The sequence below is a fragment of the Carassius auratus genome, unplaced genomic scaffold (genome assembly GCF_003368295.1).
Source record: "Carassius auratus strain Wakin unplaced genomic scaffold, ASM336829v1 scaf_tig00217114, whole genome shotgun sequence".
NCBI classification, from domain to species: domain Eukaryota; kingdom Metazoa; phylum Chordata; class Actinopteri; order Cypriniformes; family Cyprinidae; genus Carassius; species Carassius auratus.
The window spans coordinates 68,026-87,791 of NW_020528901.1; the positions used below are offsets into that span (position 1 = coordinate 68,026).

The following is a 19,766-nucleotide window of genomic DNA, read 5'->3' on the forward strand; positions in this document are numbered from 1 at the left end:
TTCCAAGTCTGCAAGACGGCAGCCAGTGTTTCTGGAAGTGTACTGTATGGTGCCACATCGCCGTCTGGCCTTTCTTGGCAGATGTCTCCAGCACATCAGCAACTAGCGTAGTAGACGCAAACAAAGATGGCAACTCAACTGCAAGGAGTAAGTGACGGACAAAATATGCTAATTCTCATTTTAATGCTGTTCACTTTCCAGCAAAGCAATCAGAAATGATTATGTAATCCCATATGGAAGATCCAGTTTAAATCAGCTTGATAATAGTGGTTTCATATGGTTTAATTGGTCCAAGCTAGTCAGCTGTGGGCTTTAAGTTATCCACACTGGTTTAGGTAGTTGTAAAGATGTCTGAAAGAATTGTTCTTCTGAGTCGGGTCAATGAATCAGTTGAACAAGTTCACAAAATCACAAAAGTTTATATTAAATAAATTCCCTTATTAACAAATAATAAACCATGTCGTTATGTATTGGAAGGCCTTACCAATGAGCAGTGGTCATCAGTCTTACTTTTCCGATTCAAATTAGATAATTCTTGTTAAAGACAATAGTTAGATGACTAACTTGTAAGACTACTAACTGTCCACCTTTACTGGTATGACCCGGATTTCTACAGAACAGGTCAAATTTAATAAACCAGACTGCTTGTGCTCAAACAACAGGAATAACAAGACAAACTAAATATGACTTCCGACTCTTGACAAAGTTTGATAACCGTCCTATAGCAAGACTAATAGACCCAAGGCTACAGGAAAGTATTTCTGTAAAATACAGCATCCAACGCACATGTAGGGGTTTTTTTTTTTTTTTTTTTTTTTACAACTCACCAGACACAATGAAGGTGCAGGTTGAGGTCCCGACTCCATTGCTCACTCTGCACTCGTAAGTGCCATTATTAGTGGTGTCTAGTTTAAAGCGAAGCTGAGGGACACTTTGAGGGTCCACTGTTGGGGTTCGAATGAGCAACCCATTGCGATACCAGCGGGCGCTGGCAATTCGGTTAGGATTGGATTTGAGAATCAAGCATCGGAGATTGACTGTCGAAAACGTTTGAGAACGTACATCCAGCAGGACTGGATCCACAACAGGAGGATCTGGTGGAGAAAAAAGACTATTATAACTTACTGGTATTCATCTGATTGTTTCTTCTACATTTTTCGGTGAATATTTTAGGTACAATTATAATTTTACAAGTCATTTTTCATCTGTTGCATCTGTTTTGGTTTGCTGTGCTGACATTGTGACTTCTATCACAGTTCACTTTTTGGTAAAATGGTTCTCAAACAGCATTTTTTTCTTCACTAACAGGACAAAAATCAATTTAAGGAAAAGAACAGTAATTGAATGGACCACTATTGAGATTTTTACTGGAAACGAAGCCCCAAATAAACCACACCAAAGCACTTAGGACACAACACTTGAACCCATTGCACATGCCGATGACGTTCAGATGACATATTGCAAGCTACTACCTGAATCAATAATATGGGGTCCACATCGCCTCAGCTAATTGCACGGAATCAATCTATATAGTGTGCTAGAGCTAGTGACTTATTACAGTCTACCAGGGTCTGGTTAGACACTCTGCATGTATGAAGGGATGTGACTGCAAATTAGCATCAAAGCACCTCAGGCATACATCAACAGTACATTACTGTAACTAATAATGTGCAGAAACTGTGACAAAGCATCAGGGTGTAATTAACTTATGAACTTGAATCAATGCTTTCGATGACAATATAATTAAAAAACCTTATTAGCTTCAGACTGATTTACAAACTCGTTGGTTGTACATAATGTAAACTTTAACAGACGATCCTTTGAAATAGACATCCAACATAACATTCAGAATGATTATCATACCCATTTTACAAGATCCAACCAATTCCTGATCGATAAAATAAAATGTTCTTTACCGTTTCACTTATATAAATATAAACATGACATATAAATATGTCAGAGTAAAGATTGTTTATATATATATATATATATATATATAAATAAACAAAAACATTTCTCATTGTTTAGTGCATTAAAGAAGCACACAGGGTCAAAATTGATTTCACTGACTTGTATTCACATTAATTCAACCATGCCAAAATGATCACAATGAAACCCATTTAAAATCCCCACAAGGTTCTCTGGTTTGTGCTTTGGAATTGAGACAAAGAAAACAAACAGCATGGGAGAGAACTAGAGCTCCAGCCAAACCACTCCGTAAGTGGCACAATTCTTTGGAGCAAAAAAACAAAACAAAATAAACAAATTAAAAAAAAACTTTTTAATTATTAAATAATTTTCATTAACAACAACAAAAAGAGTATTTGGCTCTCTTATATTTTAAAACGATAATTTTATATTTTAAAACGAATTTGATACATTTTGTATATTTATTTTGAATGAAAATTAAATGTATTTAAACGTCCCAAATGTTGCTAAGAGTTTAGGCAAACTTAAAAGAAAAAGAACAGAAAGGCACTGGTGCTAGTAACGCCAGGGTCATGGGTTCAAATCCCATGGAATGCATGAACTTATAAATTATGCATATTCATTATGCATGATGAACTGAATAAAACAGCTCATATGATATTTTGTTGGACTTTTCCGAAATGTATCTTCTTTTCATGATTATTTGTAGATAAAGAAAAAAATGCTATGTATTTAAAATATATAAACACGGTGAGCAAAGAAAGCAAGAAAAACAGACCCAGACATGACGGAAATAAAAGTCAAGTTGGGAAACGCATAACAAAAGGTGCCGTGATCGATACTGTATAGTAGAGCATTATAAATTCCCTTGATGTGACGGCCCGATCATCAGTGTTGCATTCCAACTCTGTTTGTGAGAAACATTTATCTGAGCTCAACAGGAAGAGGTGATTTTCTCTTATCTATTCCCATAATGAAGTTTACACCAGATTATTTTAATTTCACAACACAACAGTTCCCATAAACAAACTATAATCATCCGTCTCATGTGAGAGGACACGTGTCTGTAACCAAAACATCATGAAATTCAGCCACCCAATAACACTCATAAATATGAGAGTGAAGATAAAACAAACTCAAAATAAAGACACAAGAGAAAACATATACTGTATGCATATTAAACTATAAAACTATAAAAAGATTCCTGTCATTTTTCATTAAAAGTAAAAAAAGAGGAGAAAATTGAGCATACATCGGTATTGATCTTTTGTGAACACAATTATTAAGTCAAATAATACAATAGTTTCATAAAATGTACTCTATCTAAGATGGAGATGAGTTTGTTTCTTCAGAATCAGAACAAATTTGAAAAATGTACATAACTTGTTCACCAATAGATCCTCTGCAATGAATGGATATCTGTTCAAAATGCTGATGAAAACATCACAATAATCCACAAGTAATCCACACAACTCCAGTCAATAAGTTAACATCTTGTGAAGCGAAAAGCAGTTTATTTGTAAAAAACAAACCCATCATTAATATTGAATGCTTCCTGCAGTGAAAACCCATCCTCTTTTTTCCCCTCAAATCAAAATTCACCAACATATTTGTTTAAACTATTTTGGACTGTTTTTGCTTGTAAACTATTCTTGATCCATGCATATTTCTCTCCTGATTCAGATGAGATGAGTTGTGTTTTAGTAGGAAGCAACAATTTGAAGTGAAAAACATTTGATAGTGGATTTGTTCATAAACACGCAGTTTATGGATTACTAATATTATTTGTGTATTATATTTTGATGTTTTTACTTGCAGCTGTTTGGACTTGCAGACTTCATTTTGACAGCACCCATTCACTGCAGAGGATCCATCAGTAAGCAAGGGATGTAATGGAAAAGTTCTCCAAATCTGTTCTGATTAAGAAACAAACTCATTTAAAGCTGCGGTAGGGAACTTTTGACGCTCTAGCGGTTAATAAACAGAACTGCTCGTGTCTTGCGGAAGAACATCGTAGCCGGAACTACTTCTCTCTGTTTATGTCTATGAAGAATCACAAAGGTACTGGGTTACTCCACCGTGGTGCCCCCGAAGCAATCTAAAATAGTCCGAATATAAACACTTATTATAGGTGTACCCTAGTGATTCAGGACAAGCCAAAAACACGGTTTGGAAAATGGATTCATGGTGTACTCGCTTATTATATACATTTTTCTACATTTTGAACACTAACAAAGTTACGGACCGCAGCTCTGATTGGTTGTTTTTTACCGGGAGCGATGGAGTTTCTGCAAATGGCAATAGGAGGCAAAGCCAGAGGAGCTTGATTTTTTTCACAGATTATCTGTCTCATATTCTACTGTCAGGACATAATGACAGGTTTAATAAATATGTAAAAAATATTTTTTTTACAAAAGTTCCCTACAGCACCTTTAAATCTTGTTTGCCCTGAAGGTGTTTCTTGAATTTTCAGGAAATTTTAATTTTCACTTTAATATTATTAATCAAGAGTATATTACTGTCATAATTTTATTTTTTATATAATTATTATTTATATAATGTGCAAGGTTGTGTGTGCGTGTGTGTTTTCAAATATTACTTTTTTTAATTAAATATGTATAATTGCAAATGTATTTTAAAAAAATAACATTTTCCATAATTAAAAACATACATTTTTAATTAAAAATATACATTTATAGTATTTTAAATATGAATGTATTCATATTTTATTTAAATCAATATACAAGCAACAGATACTACAAATGGTTCATGATTTAAATAATATATCACGGTTTTTTTTAGAACAAGATTGTTCTTGACAGGTTTAGTGAGATTTACCCTGCTAGCCTCTGGATGCCTCTCAGTGAAACATGGTTCATTTTCAGGCAGACGCTGTCTGTCTCTCCTGACACAGAAAGACAGGACGGGGTGTTAGACAGCATCCCCCTGTCTCTAGCTCCAGAGAGACAGACAGAGCCACCTGGCTCATAAATCAGACCTGCTGTAGGACGAAGCACAGCGGTGGGCTCCATCCTGCAATCCTCCACATTAGCTGGGCCCGTTACGCCAGCGATATTGACGGCAGATAGAAACAAAGGGACTGAGGATGTGAGTGTAGACTTAGATGTGTGGGGGAGAGGGTGATTCATACAAGCTCTTAATGAAGCTATCACTCATTTAGCTGCAACACAGCATTCTGGGATTTCTCTGGCCATAAATCCTTCCCAAGAACTTCAATTTGTTCACAGCATGCCCTGCGTTACATGTTTCAGGATATATTGTGTTTAAGTCAGATGCACAGCATTTATACTTCGTTTCTGAATGTATGGGCTGTGCACATTCATTGACTGTGCTGTTAAATAACAGTATAAATCATGTAGCTGTTGTCTTCGTTTATCATAATTGATCACAAGCCGAGCAATGACATGCTCCGCTCACCTGAGACAAACTCGTTTACCTAAACGCTGTCTGCCAGACGGGAAGAGACATATACTGAAACAACCCCTGTCACACAGAATATGATAACAAAACAGCATTTGATCAATAAAAATAATCTAAAGAGATACTGAAATTTGTTTACCGGTATAGCAGAAACATTACATTCAAGCCTCTTAAAAGTTGTAAATAAAACAACAATTGAGTACATTTCACTATAGTTTGTCTATACCAAAATTTCCTGTGCTGTCCTGAAAAACAGTTGTGGGTCAAAAATGGCCAACCTATATATATATATATATTGAATGCGTTTAATGTCTGTTCTTTGTAATTATCTGTAAAATGTAGTATTTGTAAGCGAAAGTAAATCTTACACCAATTTTTATTAAAAACTTTTCAGTGCAGGACAATCACCGTCAGTTCTCCTAGAATAAACCGGGCACAATGGTAATGGTTCACGGCCCGAACCTTGTGGGGCTTGAACCACCAACCACCCGGTTTTCCTGACCACAATGTCACAACTCGAAAAAGCTCTCTGCATTCTGTGATGCTCACGGTCAGATGCTCATCCTGTGCAGTGAATGGTCCGACGCACACTTTAATTCAGCTTCGTCCTGTAATCACATGGTGCATTTTGAAGCAACACAATAAACACAGGATCCATTATGAGAGCGTAGAGTGCTTTGCTCTGCTAATGGCTCGTGTGAAAAGGGCTGATGCGCATTGAGTGGTTCGGGGTTTAACCAGTCTATCTTTTGTGCGGTTGTGCGCAGCTAGAGCACTAATGAATTCAAGGCTTTTTAGTTCGGCACTTACAAAACGTGCTCCACGCGGGCATCATAATGCATTATGAAAACTCTAAACGCATTAACACTCCCGCCGGCCCTCAAATGCTGCATCTAAAAATAGCAGGATCAAAATCATTGATAATGGCCCATTGGGTCTTAATGGAAAACGCGTGTCACTTTGGCTCGTTTGGTCGTGCGTTCGGAGACTCAATCTATCCTCAGTCAGTGGATCGCATTACAATCAAGATTAAAATCACATTAGAATGTGCGGCACCAAATCAAATCTAATCACGCCATCGATCGAGACAATTTCACGATAGACTTCATTACCGCTGTCCTTTCTCAGGCAGGCATAGAAGTGCTTATGTATGAGACGCTCTGGGATGTGTCCAAACCGTGTCAATTTACAAATAATGTGTAATGTGTTCGATTGGCCTGGTCGACTGACAAATAAAATCCTTCTGTGATTTATAGAAAGGCTAATGCGGGACTTCCTATAAAACACTTTGGATAACTTTTGAACTTTAAATCCTTCAAAAGGATAGTTCACCTTCAGTTGCCGTTCCCCACTTACTTTGATGGTGACAAAAAAAATACTATGCGAGTCAATGGGGACCAAATAAAGGTTAACTATCCCTTTAAGCATTTACAGTTAAAACCACAATATAGTTTGACTATGTCCTGTTCAATACAGGTAGTGACCAAAACAATTAGCCAACTTAGTATACTTACATTGTTGTTCACAAGGCATTTTACTTCTGCAAGCAGACAAGCTTTTGAGTATGATACAGGATATTAGGGGGCGGGGTCTGATTTTATTCACATCAATAGTCATAATACAAACCATTCCAAACTTTGGGGTCAAACTTTTGAAAGAAATCAGTACTTTTATAATGTAATGATGTATTAAATTGCTAAAAAAAAGTGACTGCAAAGACATTTAAAAAATATATAAAGGGATTTTTATTTCATATAAATGCTTTTCTTTTAAACTTTTGATTCATCAAAAGATCCTGAAAAAAAGATATAATTTTCCACAACAATTTTAATAACTAAAAGATTTTTAATAAATACATTTACTAAAATAATAATAAATGATTTTTGAGCAGCAAATCAGCATATCAGAATGATTTCTGAACGAAGTAATAATGCTGTAAATTCAGCTTTGCCATAACATTAATTTAATCAAATTACATATTGAAATTACATATTAAAACAGAATATTTTTTTCTATAAATTAATACTATTTCACAAAATTACTGTTTTTACTGTATTTTTTATCAAATAAATGCAACCTATAATAAATAAAAGATAATAAATAAATACATAAAAATATTTCTTAAAAAAAAAATCCTAAATGAAATCGACCAATAAATAAAATAAGTGAAAGTTGACATTTTTAAAAAATCTTACAGAGCCCAAAATTTGAATGGTAGTGTAAATAAAATAAACAAAAACGAAAAAGTCAAAACAAGTTTTTTATAAAAAGTTAAGACATCTGGAATTATTGTGCAAGTTGTTATCTAAATATAACATAGATATAAGATATTTAGGTTACATATCTAAATATTTGCCATTTTAAGAGCTGCCTGCCAATCATTTTGAGTGTTCACAGGTCAATCATAAATAAGAAGCTGCTGACAGAGAATGCAATAATTTATGCAGATCATGGGGGGAAATGCTATTTACTCACTGCTTACTTGTAAATCACTTTAATGTATCTAGCTACTTCTAGCTTTAGCAGTTTGGTGAACTTCCATTTCAAATTAGTTCCCCAATTAAAAACTTTGTCTGATAACTGAAACACTTACATTCTACGTTGAGCTGCACCTGAGCCTGTCGGCGTTTGATGTTTAGGCCGTTGTAAGGAGCGGTTTGGCAGCGGTAAGCTCCCATCATGTCCCGTGTCACATTGGTCAGCCGCAAACGTCCATCGCGTGTTTCCACCACCCAATCCCCCGACGGCATGGGCAGGTCCTTGTTTGCACGGGACCACAGAACGGGTGGGCGGGGCTTACCATCGACTAAACACACAAGCTCTGCGGTCCCGCCCTCACTGACATTGACCACACCTCCTCCGACTGGCACACTCAGAACAGGAGGAACGACTAGAAAAGAGGAAAACAGTCATAGGACGAGATGATATATATATATATATATATATATATATATATATATATATATATATATATATATATATATATATATATATATATATATATATATATATGTATGTATGTATGTGTATATATATATATATATATATATATATATATATATATTATATTATATTATTATTATATATATATTTGTTTTTTGTATGTTTGAACCTTAAAAAATTCTAAATAATATTAAATTAGCTAATAAGTTAAAAAAAAACATTTAAATCAAGATATAATATAAGAACATAAGAAATAATATCCAAAGATTTGTACTTTTATGAGACACTGCTTACTCATATTCGTAGAAGTTTTTCATCCAAACTTAAAAAAAATTCATAATAATAATTAAAGAATATAATTTTATTCAATTAATTAATAAACAAACTCAAAATTATTTTTCTTATAAACAATTGTGCAAAACAATTGAAAATCTAAAATAATAAAAATCTACTACTCAATCAGTGTTGCAATGTAATGCCGCAGTTATTTTTTATATCACTTAATCAAGGCCAGTTGGCAGGTTAACAATGTATAAAATTCTGATGCAATATAAAATAATATATAAGAAAATATAATCAACAGCTTTTTTAAGACACTACTATGTTAAATCTAATGGTCCAACACTAAAACAAAAAAAAAAACTGTCAAAATAATGGCCATATATGATGGACAGATTTCAAACAATAGGACAGAAAGATCATAAAGCGAGAGATAAAGCGCCTGTCAGATGATACGACTGATCATGTTAGGTACTGCAGTCAGAAACAGAGAGTAACCCCAGTGAAGGTTGGAACTTCAAGAACAAAAAAAAAGAGGAGAAACTCAGGAAAAAATAGCATCCTGCTGAGATGAGAGAGAGCAGATCAGAGGGCACTCAAATTCATGAGGGCGTCTGTATTTCCCAGAATTCAACAGTTTACTACCATCAACCCCGCAGAATGGCCATTCCCACATTATCACTGTTTACCCATGAGGCATAAGTTTAACATCTCAGATGGGTGAAAACTACTCAATAAACATCATGTTGTATATCATTGTATGGATTCACACCTCCAGCCCAATACTCGAGGCTGCCTGGGAAACACAGCCGTCACTTCCGGATCAGAATCTGCGGCGGTGGTGGCAGCAACATCCGAATATTCATCCTCGGAAGGCGATAGCTTATTCCTCAATGCTGCAAACAACATCTGATCCTCCAGTGGTGCGCTGAATGAAACTATGTGACCAACAGGAGCCGGGCCAGCAAAATTACTCGGGATCCCCACAGTACATGCACTGTGGGAGGAGTGAGAGGTCCGCGGGGACATCCCAAAAGAGGTGGTGGCCTGCTCGGGAAAAGGAAACCAGAGAGGCGATATCGCAGCGAAGCCATGCTCATACGCTTGCAATGAACACATGAGTCATCCACGAACACAGCTTCAGCATGTTGGATGCCCAGATACTTAAGATAATGCATGTGGCTGTCGACAGATTACATTAGGGGTGCACCGATCAAGATCGGCCGATTATTAATGCGCATCTCATCAGTAACGTCGGTTCTCTAATCAGTGGTAAATTCCATCAGGTGCATGATTTCACATTGAGCAGCTGTTACTACACAGAGCCATTGTTAACCGACTAGCTGCACAAATAAACGCTGATAATGAACTTGGATTTGCGCAGCTAGTCAGTTAACAACGGCTCTGTGTAGTAACAGCTGCTCTATGTGAAATCACACACCTGATGGAATTTACCAAATATTGCACCCCTAGATGACATGTAATGACCACAACCAAAAGAACACAGATGCAACGGTATCTTTAAAAAAATGCAAACCTTCCATGATGAGAAACTACTCTTTTAGTTGAAGCACCCAGGGGAATCGCTGTTTCAACAGGGATACTGCTGTTTGTGCCATCACAAGAACCATAAACAGCTTCTTCCAGAAAAAAAAAGGCTTTATGGAGAAGAATTCATTCACCCACTCGGCTCCAAAGCAAAAATCTGATGGATGCACTTGTCACCTACTTATACCCATATGCACAGGGAGTGGCTCAGATATGCAAAATCCAATAGCTAAAATTGACTGGCCGTTTTCTCTGAAAGTCGGAAGTGGACTGGGGCTCTCAAGTAAATCCCCTATGTCGTCATGACATAACTCAAAGATAGCTAGCTAGCTAGCTAGCTAGCTAGCTAGCTAGATAGATAGATAGATAGATAGATAGATAGATAGATAGATAGATAGATAGATAGATAGATAGATAGATAGATAGATAGATAGATAGATAGATAGATAGATAGATAGATTGACTGACTGATTGAACAGGACAAGTACAATATGTCTCATGCCAAAGTCAGTTTGAACAATTGTAAACACTGGAAAGAAAACAACACTCATCAAACCATTTCATGGGGTCTTTCATGTTTGTGAGCAAAGAAAATCCCATTTAACAAGCAAACAACATCATCGGCAACTAGCAGAAGGAGTCGGATCAAAGGGCCGCTTCACAGTACAAGCACAAGTAAGGACATCAAACCCTGCGAGTCTTTAGTATTACAATCAGAGTCTCACCGCTGCTCTGCGTGATGTTCACGTCCACTCGCAGTTCAGGAACGCTGCTCCCGGGGAAGTTGGCTACACAGCTGTAGGTGGCCTGATCTCTGAACTTCATGTCCACGATCTCCAGGCTGCTGGTACCGGGTGGCATGTCTGGGTCGCTGCGTAGCACGATGAGGCTGTCGGTCGGGAAGATTAGAGCTCCGTTCTTGTACCAGGTGTAGTTCACCTTATCCTGAGGCTGGGCGTCAACGTGGCAGGAAAGTTTGAGGTCTCGACCCATCTGTATGCTCTCGCTGTCTTTGTTGGAGTCTGGCGTGATCTGGAACGTTAAGTTCTTCATGGCTAATGGAGAGAGAGAAAGGATGACATGGTGATCATGGTGGAAGGAGCATTTAGGTTATAACTAAACCCAATCCTAGAACTATCAATTCTTTATTCACCTTTATTTAGGTTGATAACTAAAACTATATAAAATTTAAATATGACTCAAATCTAATAAAATGTAAAAAAAATTTTACTTAATTGAATGTTTCAAATGTTTCAAAGCTTTTTCTACCAAACTTAAATAAGCTAATGTACTGTATTAGAATTACTCAAAATAAAATGGAAATTAAAATGCATTAAAGCTATATGATAAATATCTATGTGTGTGTGTGCATAAAAAACATACAACAAATGACAAAAGCACATTAGAAAAATTACTAAAACTTAAACTAAAATAAATAAAAGTATGAAAAATAAAACCTAATTTAAAATATATATATAGTGTATAGTATTTAAATGACTTTTCACATTTTCTAGGGGAAAATATGTATGAAAGTCTGCAGAATTAATTACATTTTTTTTATTGGTTTTGCCAACAGGATACTAAGCCCATTTTAGTAGCTTATGAAATTTGTGAAAAAAATATGCAAAAACCTGTGGGTGCAGTGCAAGCCACAGGTGTAGTATAATAATAATTATAATAATTTTAAAAAGGCAGAAAAAGATAAACAATATATAATAATAATAAAACAATTTAACATTACATATTAAATATTAATTAAATATAGTTTATATTAAAATAATAGCATGTGTATAATTATATCAAATAATTTTATTTTATGTTTTAAGTTAGTTAAAGGTTAGATGAGTTTAGGTTTAAAGCTTTATTTCAGTGGAAATTAAATGACGTAATGCGTACAGAAATCAATACATAGTTTTTATCCAGTGTAATATTGCAAAGGCATTATCGTTGTCAGTTAAATTTTGAACAATGAAACAAATGAACATTCTTAAATTATATATTATATTTAATGTTAAGTTTCAGAAAAAGTATTTACAAAAAAACACATCACATCTAAGACTGAAAAGATTAACAACATAAAGATTGAATGTAGTCTTGTTGGAAGCAGACTGAACTAATTTAATTAATGATGTTTAAAATTAAGGTTTAGAATAAAGACAATTTTTGAGGAACATTAATAGAGTCCTGATTCCCGGTGCACTGCTTCGTCACTGTACTGTACATGAAAACATCTCACGCTTTACTGCAAACACTGGCTTTAATCATGAGGAAAAAAAGTACAATTTACACAATAAATGTAATGTCGGCTTTTTAGGATGAAAATAATAAGCTTAAAGGCAGTATCACGAACACAGCTGAAGATGCTTAGAGCATCCATAACCCCGTTACAGCCCTACTGCTGTAATTTGTTAGTACTGAAGCACAATTCATAACTATAACAGCTTAGCCGTGTGTTTATGCTCTGACAGTATGAAAAACGACCCTGCAGGTGGAAACAGAAAGTTTAGCACCATATGTTCAGCGCCCTGCATTTCAACAGACGGCTGCCTTACCTGGATGATTGGCTGCGCTCAGGCGTCCGTGGCACCTGCGTGTGCATTTGACACAAAGCGAGCTCATTACCGTCAATAGAGACGGATCCAGCTTGCATTCCGAAATAAGACGTTTCTACTGCTAATTACTTCCATTCCTCTCAAATTAATTGGAGTAAATAAAAATGATTAAAGAGGCTAAGAATAGCTCCAAGCCCTGATGAACGGCAGGCGTTATGGCAGCCGTTCCTGAATCACCCTCTCTGCTTGAGGAGTTTAACATGATCACACACTGCCAAGAGAGCTAATTACAGTTCAACCGCTAACTCACGCTCACGCCACGTAAACACACGCTCCCACACATACATATGAAGAAATCTGGCTCTGCAATTTTTGAGCTAAGCGCGGGACAGACAGAAAGTCATAACTCATTCAAATGCATGTCAATCAAGTGGTCAGGGGGATATGTAAACTTAAATTGAATCTGATGGCTTGAGATGTAACTAATATAATTTAGCCATTAACGGTGACGAGATTTCTGTGCCACCCAACAGAACTGCAGAAATAAAGACTGATTTCAAACCAGGGTGGCGCAAAATTCAGAACTGAGATGGCAAATCTTTAACTCCATCTTTATGTCTATCTATCTATCTATCTATCTATCTATCTATCTATCTATCTATCTATCTATCTATCTATCTATCTATCTATCTATCTATCTATCTATCTATCTGTCTGTCTGTCTGTCTGTCTGTCTGTCTGTCTGTCTGTCCGTTCATCCACCCACCTTTATGTTTATCCATTTATCTTTCCAATTTTTTCAATCATATTGAAATGGCAGTTCATGTGTAAAAGCGTGTGCACATACTTCTCACAATGAGGTTGACGGTTCTTCTCGCAGGGTTTCCCACATTATTGACGGCTGTGCAGTTGTAGATGCCGGCATCAGCGGGAGTGACGGACCGAAGAGTGAGGGACCCACCTCGGATCATGGACCGCTGAGGGAGGGATCCAGGGTACCGTGACCAGCTGACCGTGGGTGTGGGGAAGCCCGCCGTTACCTCACACGACAGCGTGACATCTTGGCCTGGGTCCACCACGTACGTCTCATTCACAGACAGCTTTAGAGCAGGGGGTGCTGGGAGAGTAAATAAAAGTATGCATCATTAAAAGCTAGTGGGTCTCCAGTTTATGTCTAGATGAGTGAGTCTTGCATTTACAGGATAGAGCAGAACAAGGGAAGTGCAGGTGGTTTTGCTACAACATGTGACCACGTGAAGCTAAAAGCTTTTTGATGACAGGGTCAATACTACCATTGATCAATAAAAACATTTCATGAGAAATCACCTCTTCACTGCTTCTGGGTAAACTAACAGCTATTCTTAGCATGACACATAACTCAAGTCTCTTGGCAGACAATTTACAGTATCTCCTTCAACGATTCCCTTTTTTAAAGCCAAAGTGTCCTGTCAGTTGATCTGGCCTCAGCAATTGCTGATCATTTAGCCTCAAACCTTGGATATTTCCTTTGGACATAGACATTTTTCTGGCAGATTTACACTACAATAATATATATATATATATATATATATATATATATATATATATATATATATATATATATATATATATATATATATATATATATATATATATATATATATATTAGGGCTGTCAAATGATTAAATTTTTAATCAAATTAATCAGAATTTTCAGTGGATTAATCATGATTAATCACTATTTGCATTTACACCTGAATCCTAACCATTTTTTGTTTTCTGAAATGCATACCACAAGATAAATAACAGGACACAGATACATAATTTTTATGTATTGATTCATCAATATGTGGTTCTTTTTTTCTGAATTTCAAAAGTTTAACTTTTACTTAGATCAAATTTACTTGAGCACTATATCAAACCATGCCATTTAACTACTGATAGTGTAAGATTTTTAGGTGAACCAGTGGTTAAATATAGCCACATATCTATGAAATTATGCATAGAAACTCGAAAACATGAACTCAGAAACACAAACATGCTCCACCATCACATAAGCAGCACTCTGGGCACTCTTGTTTTTGGGATTTGTTTAACAACAAACAACTAATTAACGTCGTTAACGCGCTATTTTTGACAGCCCGTAATATATATATATATATATATATATATATATATATATATATATATATATATATATATATACACACACACACACACACACACACACACACACACACACACACACACACACACACACAGTGGCGGCTCCAACCAAATCTCTCGGGGGATTGTTTGCTCGATTAATGAGGATAGGTCACCCATTCAATTGATATTTAAAAGCTAGTTGAAGATGTAAAGGGAACTGAACTACTATAGTATTAATTAAAATTAAACTGACAATAGGAATCAATCTCTGGTTCTCCTTGTGTTTTAATATGTGTTAAAACATTTCAGCAGCAAATGAAGACTGACACCAAGATGTGGTTTTCCCAAAAATTTTTTTACTTCGATTTCAGTTTAATAAGAAATAATTGAAGTCACTTATATTACACTGCTCATTTATATCAAATTCCTCACTTACATTACATGGCTTACTTAAATTACTCACTTATATTACACTGCTCCCTACTTTCCATTTTTCGTGTTTTTTCACCTTTCTCCGAGAGATGATTTTCGGTGACACCTGTAGTTTTTCATGCGATTTTTTTCACATTTGATAAAGATATTAAATATTAGATATATTTTTAAAGATGTTAAAATTCAAAATAGTTTTTAAATGTTATTGGATGTCACTGTTCCCACCAGTCGTTGCACAAGTTAAGGCTACACACGATGACGAAAGCATGTTAGGGCTAGCCCTCCCGGAACTCATTGAGATTGCATTGCAGTGCCTGCAGTTTGAAAAAAAAATTATCTTTGAATGGAAGTCTATGAGAGCAATCGGGGCGATTCTCAGTTTGACAGAAATTGCCTCAAAAGGGGTAGTACTACACAAAACGTGACTCAATGCTGATTGGACTATTTAGAGGCAGCACAAACAGTCTAAAATAGTGAAAGCTAGCGTAACACTGTGGTTGAATGTAAAATAAAATAAAAATCCCTCCCTTGCCTTTGGTGGTGCGTCGCCCAATCGCCCTAATGGAGAAACCACCACTGTGTGTGTATATATATATATATATATATATATATATATATATATATGTTTTCCCACAAGCAGAATAAAATGTATATTACATATATATATATATATATATATATATATATATATATATATATATATATATATAGTATGTAATATACATTTTATTCGGCTTGTGGGAAAATTGTGCAGAATGCTGTAGAATGAATTTAAAAACAGTCCAGAGTAACAGAGTACTACTCTCCTATCTGAAAACCTTCAATATTTAAGCTAAAATATTTAAGAACACATAGACCTGGCACCTAAACAGGTTAGCTTTGAATAAACATTGTAATCTTTCTTTGTTAACTTAAGTTAATTTGTGTAATAAAATAATGTACGGAACTAAAAGTAACAATAGGAAGTATATTGTTTTGAAAAGAAACCAAGCAGGCTGCTGCTGCTCTTAATAATTGGGTATGCTTTGCTGTATAAACAGTCACGTCTTAAGTTTCTTTTCTTTCACAAAAGAGAGATATTTCAAGAACATGACCGTAGATGCTGCATTTTCCTCTCTACATGACTGAACACATGATCATTAAGCTAGAAATGAATTTCACAGTCAGAATCACACATTAAAAAAAGCACTTTATCCTTATGCCTATTATTACAGTGCACATAATGTTCATCTAATAAAACAATCAAAAAATATAATTACTCAATAGCTTTTTTGTGTATGTTTATATACTTTTAAAGAAAATAAGTAAATGCATTAGACTTTGTGCAATCTACTCATCAGGGTGACTGTCAATGAATAAATATCTTGTTTTACAAAGACAGCTGCAAAGTGTCGAACACTAGCACAAAAACTCATGGGATTAGAATACGGTATCTCAATCTGTTTTATATCATTATTAAGTAAAGGAGAAACACGGAAACTACATGAGGACATGACGCAGGCCAGATTCAAACCTGCATAGCCTACATCAGCCCCATGTCACGAAGCACACCGCAGTGTGTCTGAATGGCATCAGTTCCATCTGTGTTCATTATCTCTGCAGTCTAGAACTGTCATACTGTACCTGAACAAGACCAGACTGCTGCTAAGCACCATAAACTCATTAGTTAAAAATAAATGACTGAAATTAGGAAGCAGAAAACCTGCCAATGTGCTTTTCATCTACCTACAAATTAATTGTCATTGGCAATATTTGAGCTCTGAATAGACTTGTAAAACACCCAACATAAAATGCCAAAAAATTCATTGTCTATTAGACCAATTAAAACTGATCCAAAAAGTTTATAAAAGAGCATCAGAAGTGATTAAAAATATCTTCAATTATCATGAAATGACTAGAATCATAACTAAAGTCATATTAATCAATATTTTTTGCTTGTTGTCCAGTAAAAAAATGCGGGGCATTAAAAAATATCGAAACATCCTTAAAACGAGATTTAGAAGCCAAACTGGGTAAAAAAAAAAGTTTTGTTTTGTTTTTATAGAAAACAGTTTTGAATGTCTTTAAAAAAAAAAAAAATGCAATCCAACAAACTGAATATCACTGTTTTTTCGTCTCAAGTAAATGGAACATTTGATGGATATTTCGATTTTTAAGAAAAATACAGAACAAGAAAAACAGTGCTGTCTGGGTCATCAAATAGTATTTTGACTTATATCTAATTACACCTAATTATTCTTTTATGCAACCAGAGATTAAAATATACTAACTAGGGATGCACGATAATATCGGCACAATATCGGTATCGGCCGATAAAAGCTTAAAATGACCATTATCGGTATCGGCCGATATGAATATTTCTGCCGATGAGCCAAACCGATATTGTCCAAGTGAAATAATTGACCTGTTTTTCAGATGTGAATGTCTGTCTACATTTGTAAAATAATAAATTTATGGTAGAATCAGTACAGAAGAGATACATGGATTTCTCTTCAGTAAAATTAAAGTTTAAATATATCAGTATATATTTGTATATATATCGATATCGGTATCGGCATCGGACAAAATTATTTTGAAAATATCGGCATATCGAATATCGGCCAAAATCCAATATCGTGCATCCCTAATACTAACCCTTTAGAGAGGAAGAGATGTGAATATAATATGACTCAGACCTACATTCAATCATCCAAAAGTGGTTTAAATTTTATGTCCCACAAGCAGTACAATCCTAGCCTGGTAATACCAGACTCTGCTACTTCACTTTGCTTCGTAGACAGAGTCTGGAATGGCATAATAAAGAAGTGTTTTCTCTCTCGCTAGGGGGCGCTTGTCTGAAGTTTAAAATCATTGGTTACCCGTAAGCCAATCAGATGCGTTTAGTTATGACGTATGTTATGCGCCTGTACAGCCGCATCGAAGCACAGACATCATGCATCGAACTCAAATCTATGATTGAACTTCCACTGTAAACCTGTTGTAAACACATGATGATGCGAGCGAAATACCGGAGTGAACATGGCTGTAAACGACTTTTGCAGATTATGCAAAGTTAATCTACGCATCTACGTCACGGCTCTCAGCCCGCCCTCTGTTCGTTGATTGGCCCGGCTGTTTTCAGACCGGTGGCAAACAGAAAGCTCTGACGCTGTATCAGACTGAGTACAGAAGCGAAATGAAATTGAGCGGAAGTAGGAAGTCTGACGTAGTCAGGCTAGTACAATCCAGCGTAATCCCAAAAATAGGAGATAGTTCTCACAGGGTGAATCTCACGTAACCTGTCGAGAACATTTCAGGGCCATATTTCACTCCAAAATCTAAATTGGATTTAAAAAGACATAAGCATAAAAAATATATTATTTCTATTGGTATTAGAATTTAAATAAATAATAACAAAAAAGACAGAAAGCACAAACTGACCCCAAACTAGTCTGATCTCTTCACTAAGCTCTTGTGACTTACATCTGCTGAAATCTCAGTTGATCCTGATGGACTCCAGCACCAGACTGGAGGGGATCTGGGCTACAAGCTCTCAGCTACAGTATATACAACAATCGTATTTGTTCTACAAATAACAGAGCGATCACAGGGACTGAAACAGAGATGGGGAAAGAGGGAAAAAGAGAGTCTGAGGAGGGAAGAATTTATCACTTCAATTTCCCGGAACGGTATGAGGGGGACGGCACAGCATCAGTCCACTGTTGTCTCTCGATAATGGGACTGATGTGTTTTACGGAGTTTACACCGCTTTAACAAACCGCTGCACTTCTGTGCTCCACAAGAGTAATAGATTTCAGTTAAAAGAAATGAAGGGTCAGGCATTATCTTAGGATAAGATAAAAGTGAAATATGTTGCCTTCTGAGATCTTGTTTTGTTTCCAAAGAGCCCTTGCATAAAGGTTTTGGGGCGAATGCACAAGATCAGTGGGAAAACTGCAACCAAGACGGAAGACACAGAGCTGATGTGTTAATTAGAAACATACGTTTATTGGCTTCAATACTGAAAAGCATTGTTAACATACAGGGCTTGGACAAAATAATGTCAACACCCATTACAACAGGAGTTAACACAAGGTTTTAGTGCAAAAACAAATGTTGTGATTATATTTTCATTGTCTATATTCTCGAGTTTGTCTTTCAGTGTAGTATAAGCTGTGTTCAACAGTGGTCGGTACAGATTTCATGTTACCATAAAGAAATAAGTTCACCCAAAAACGTAAATTCTGCCTCCATTTACTCATGTTTAACTAATTTCAAAACAAATTCTTTCTATTGTGAAATATAGCAAAAAGATATTTAGAAGAATTTTGATAGCCACAAATCTGACGGTTTCCACTGACTTTGATTATATGGAGGAAGAAAAAAATGCTGTGAATTTCATTGTGTATCATCAGCTGTTTAGCTAACAACTTTCCAACCGTTTAGTGTTTTAAGAATGACAGTCTAATGTCAGTGTAAACAAAGCATGGCTTTGACAAGTAGTTCATCAGTGAAGAAGAAAAGTGGGTGAAAACTA

General features: G+C 35.7%; 1 protein-coding gene across 1 annotated transcript in view; it reads right to left on the bottom strand.

Moving 5' to 3' along the window:
* The window catches only part of LOC113100029 (MAM domain-containing glycosylphosphatidylinositol anchor protein 1-like), an 84,707-nt gene that overhangs the window by 55,100 nt on the left and 9,841 nt on the right, over nucleotides 1-19,766 (bottom strand). The window contains exons 2-5 of the mRNA XM_026264897.1: nucleotides 13,540-13,809; nucleotides 10,866-11,195; nucleotides 7,964-8,260; nucleotides 828-1,094 (exon numbers count right to left, since the gene is read on the bottom strand). Coding sequence (XP_026120682.1) covers nucleotides 828-1,094; nucleotides 7,964-8,260; nucleotides 10,866-11,195; nucleotides 13,540-13,809 — 1,164 coding nt within the window. The remainder of the gene's footprint in view (nucleotides 1-827; nucleotides 1,095-7,963; nucleotides 8,261-10,865; nucleotides 11,196-13,539; nucleotides 13,810-19,766) is intronic.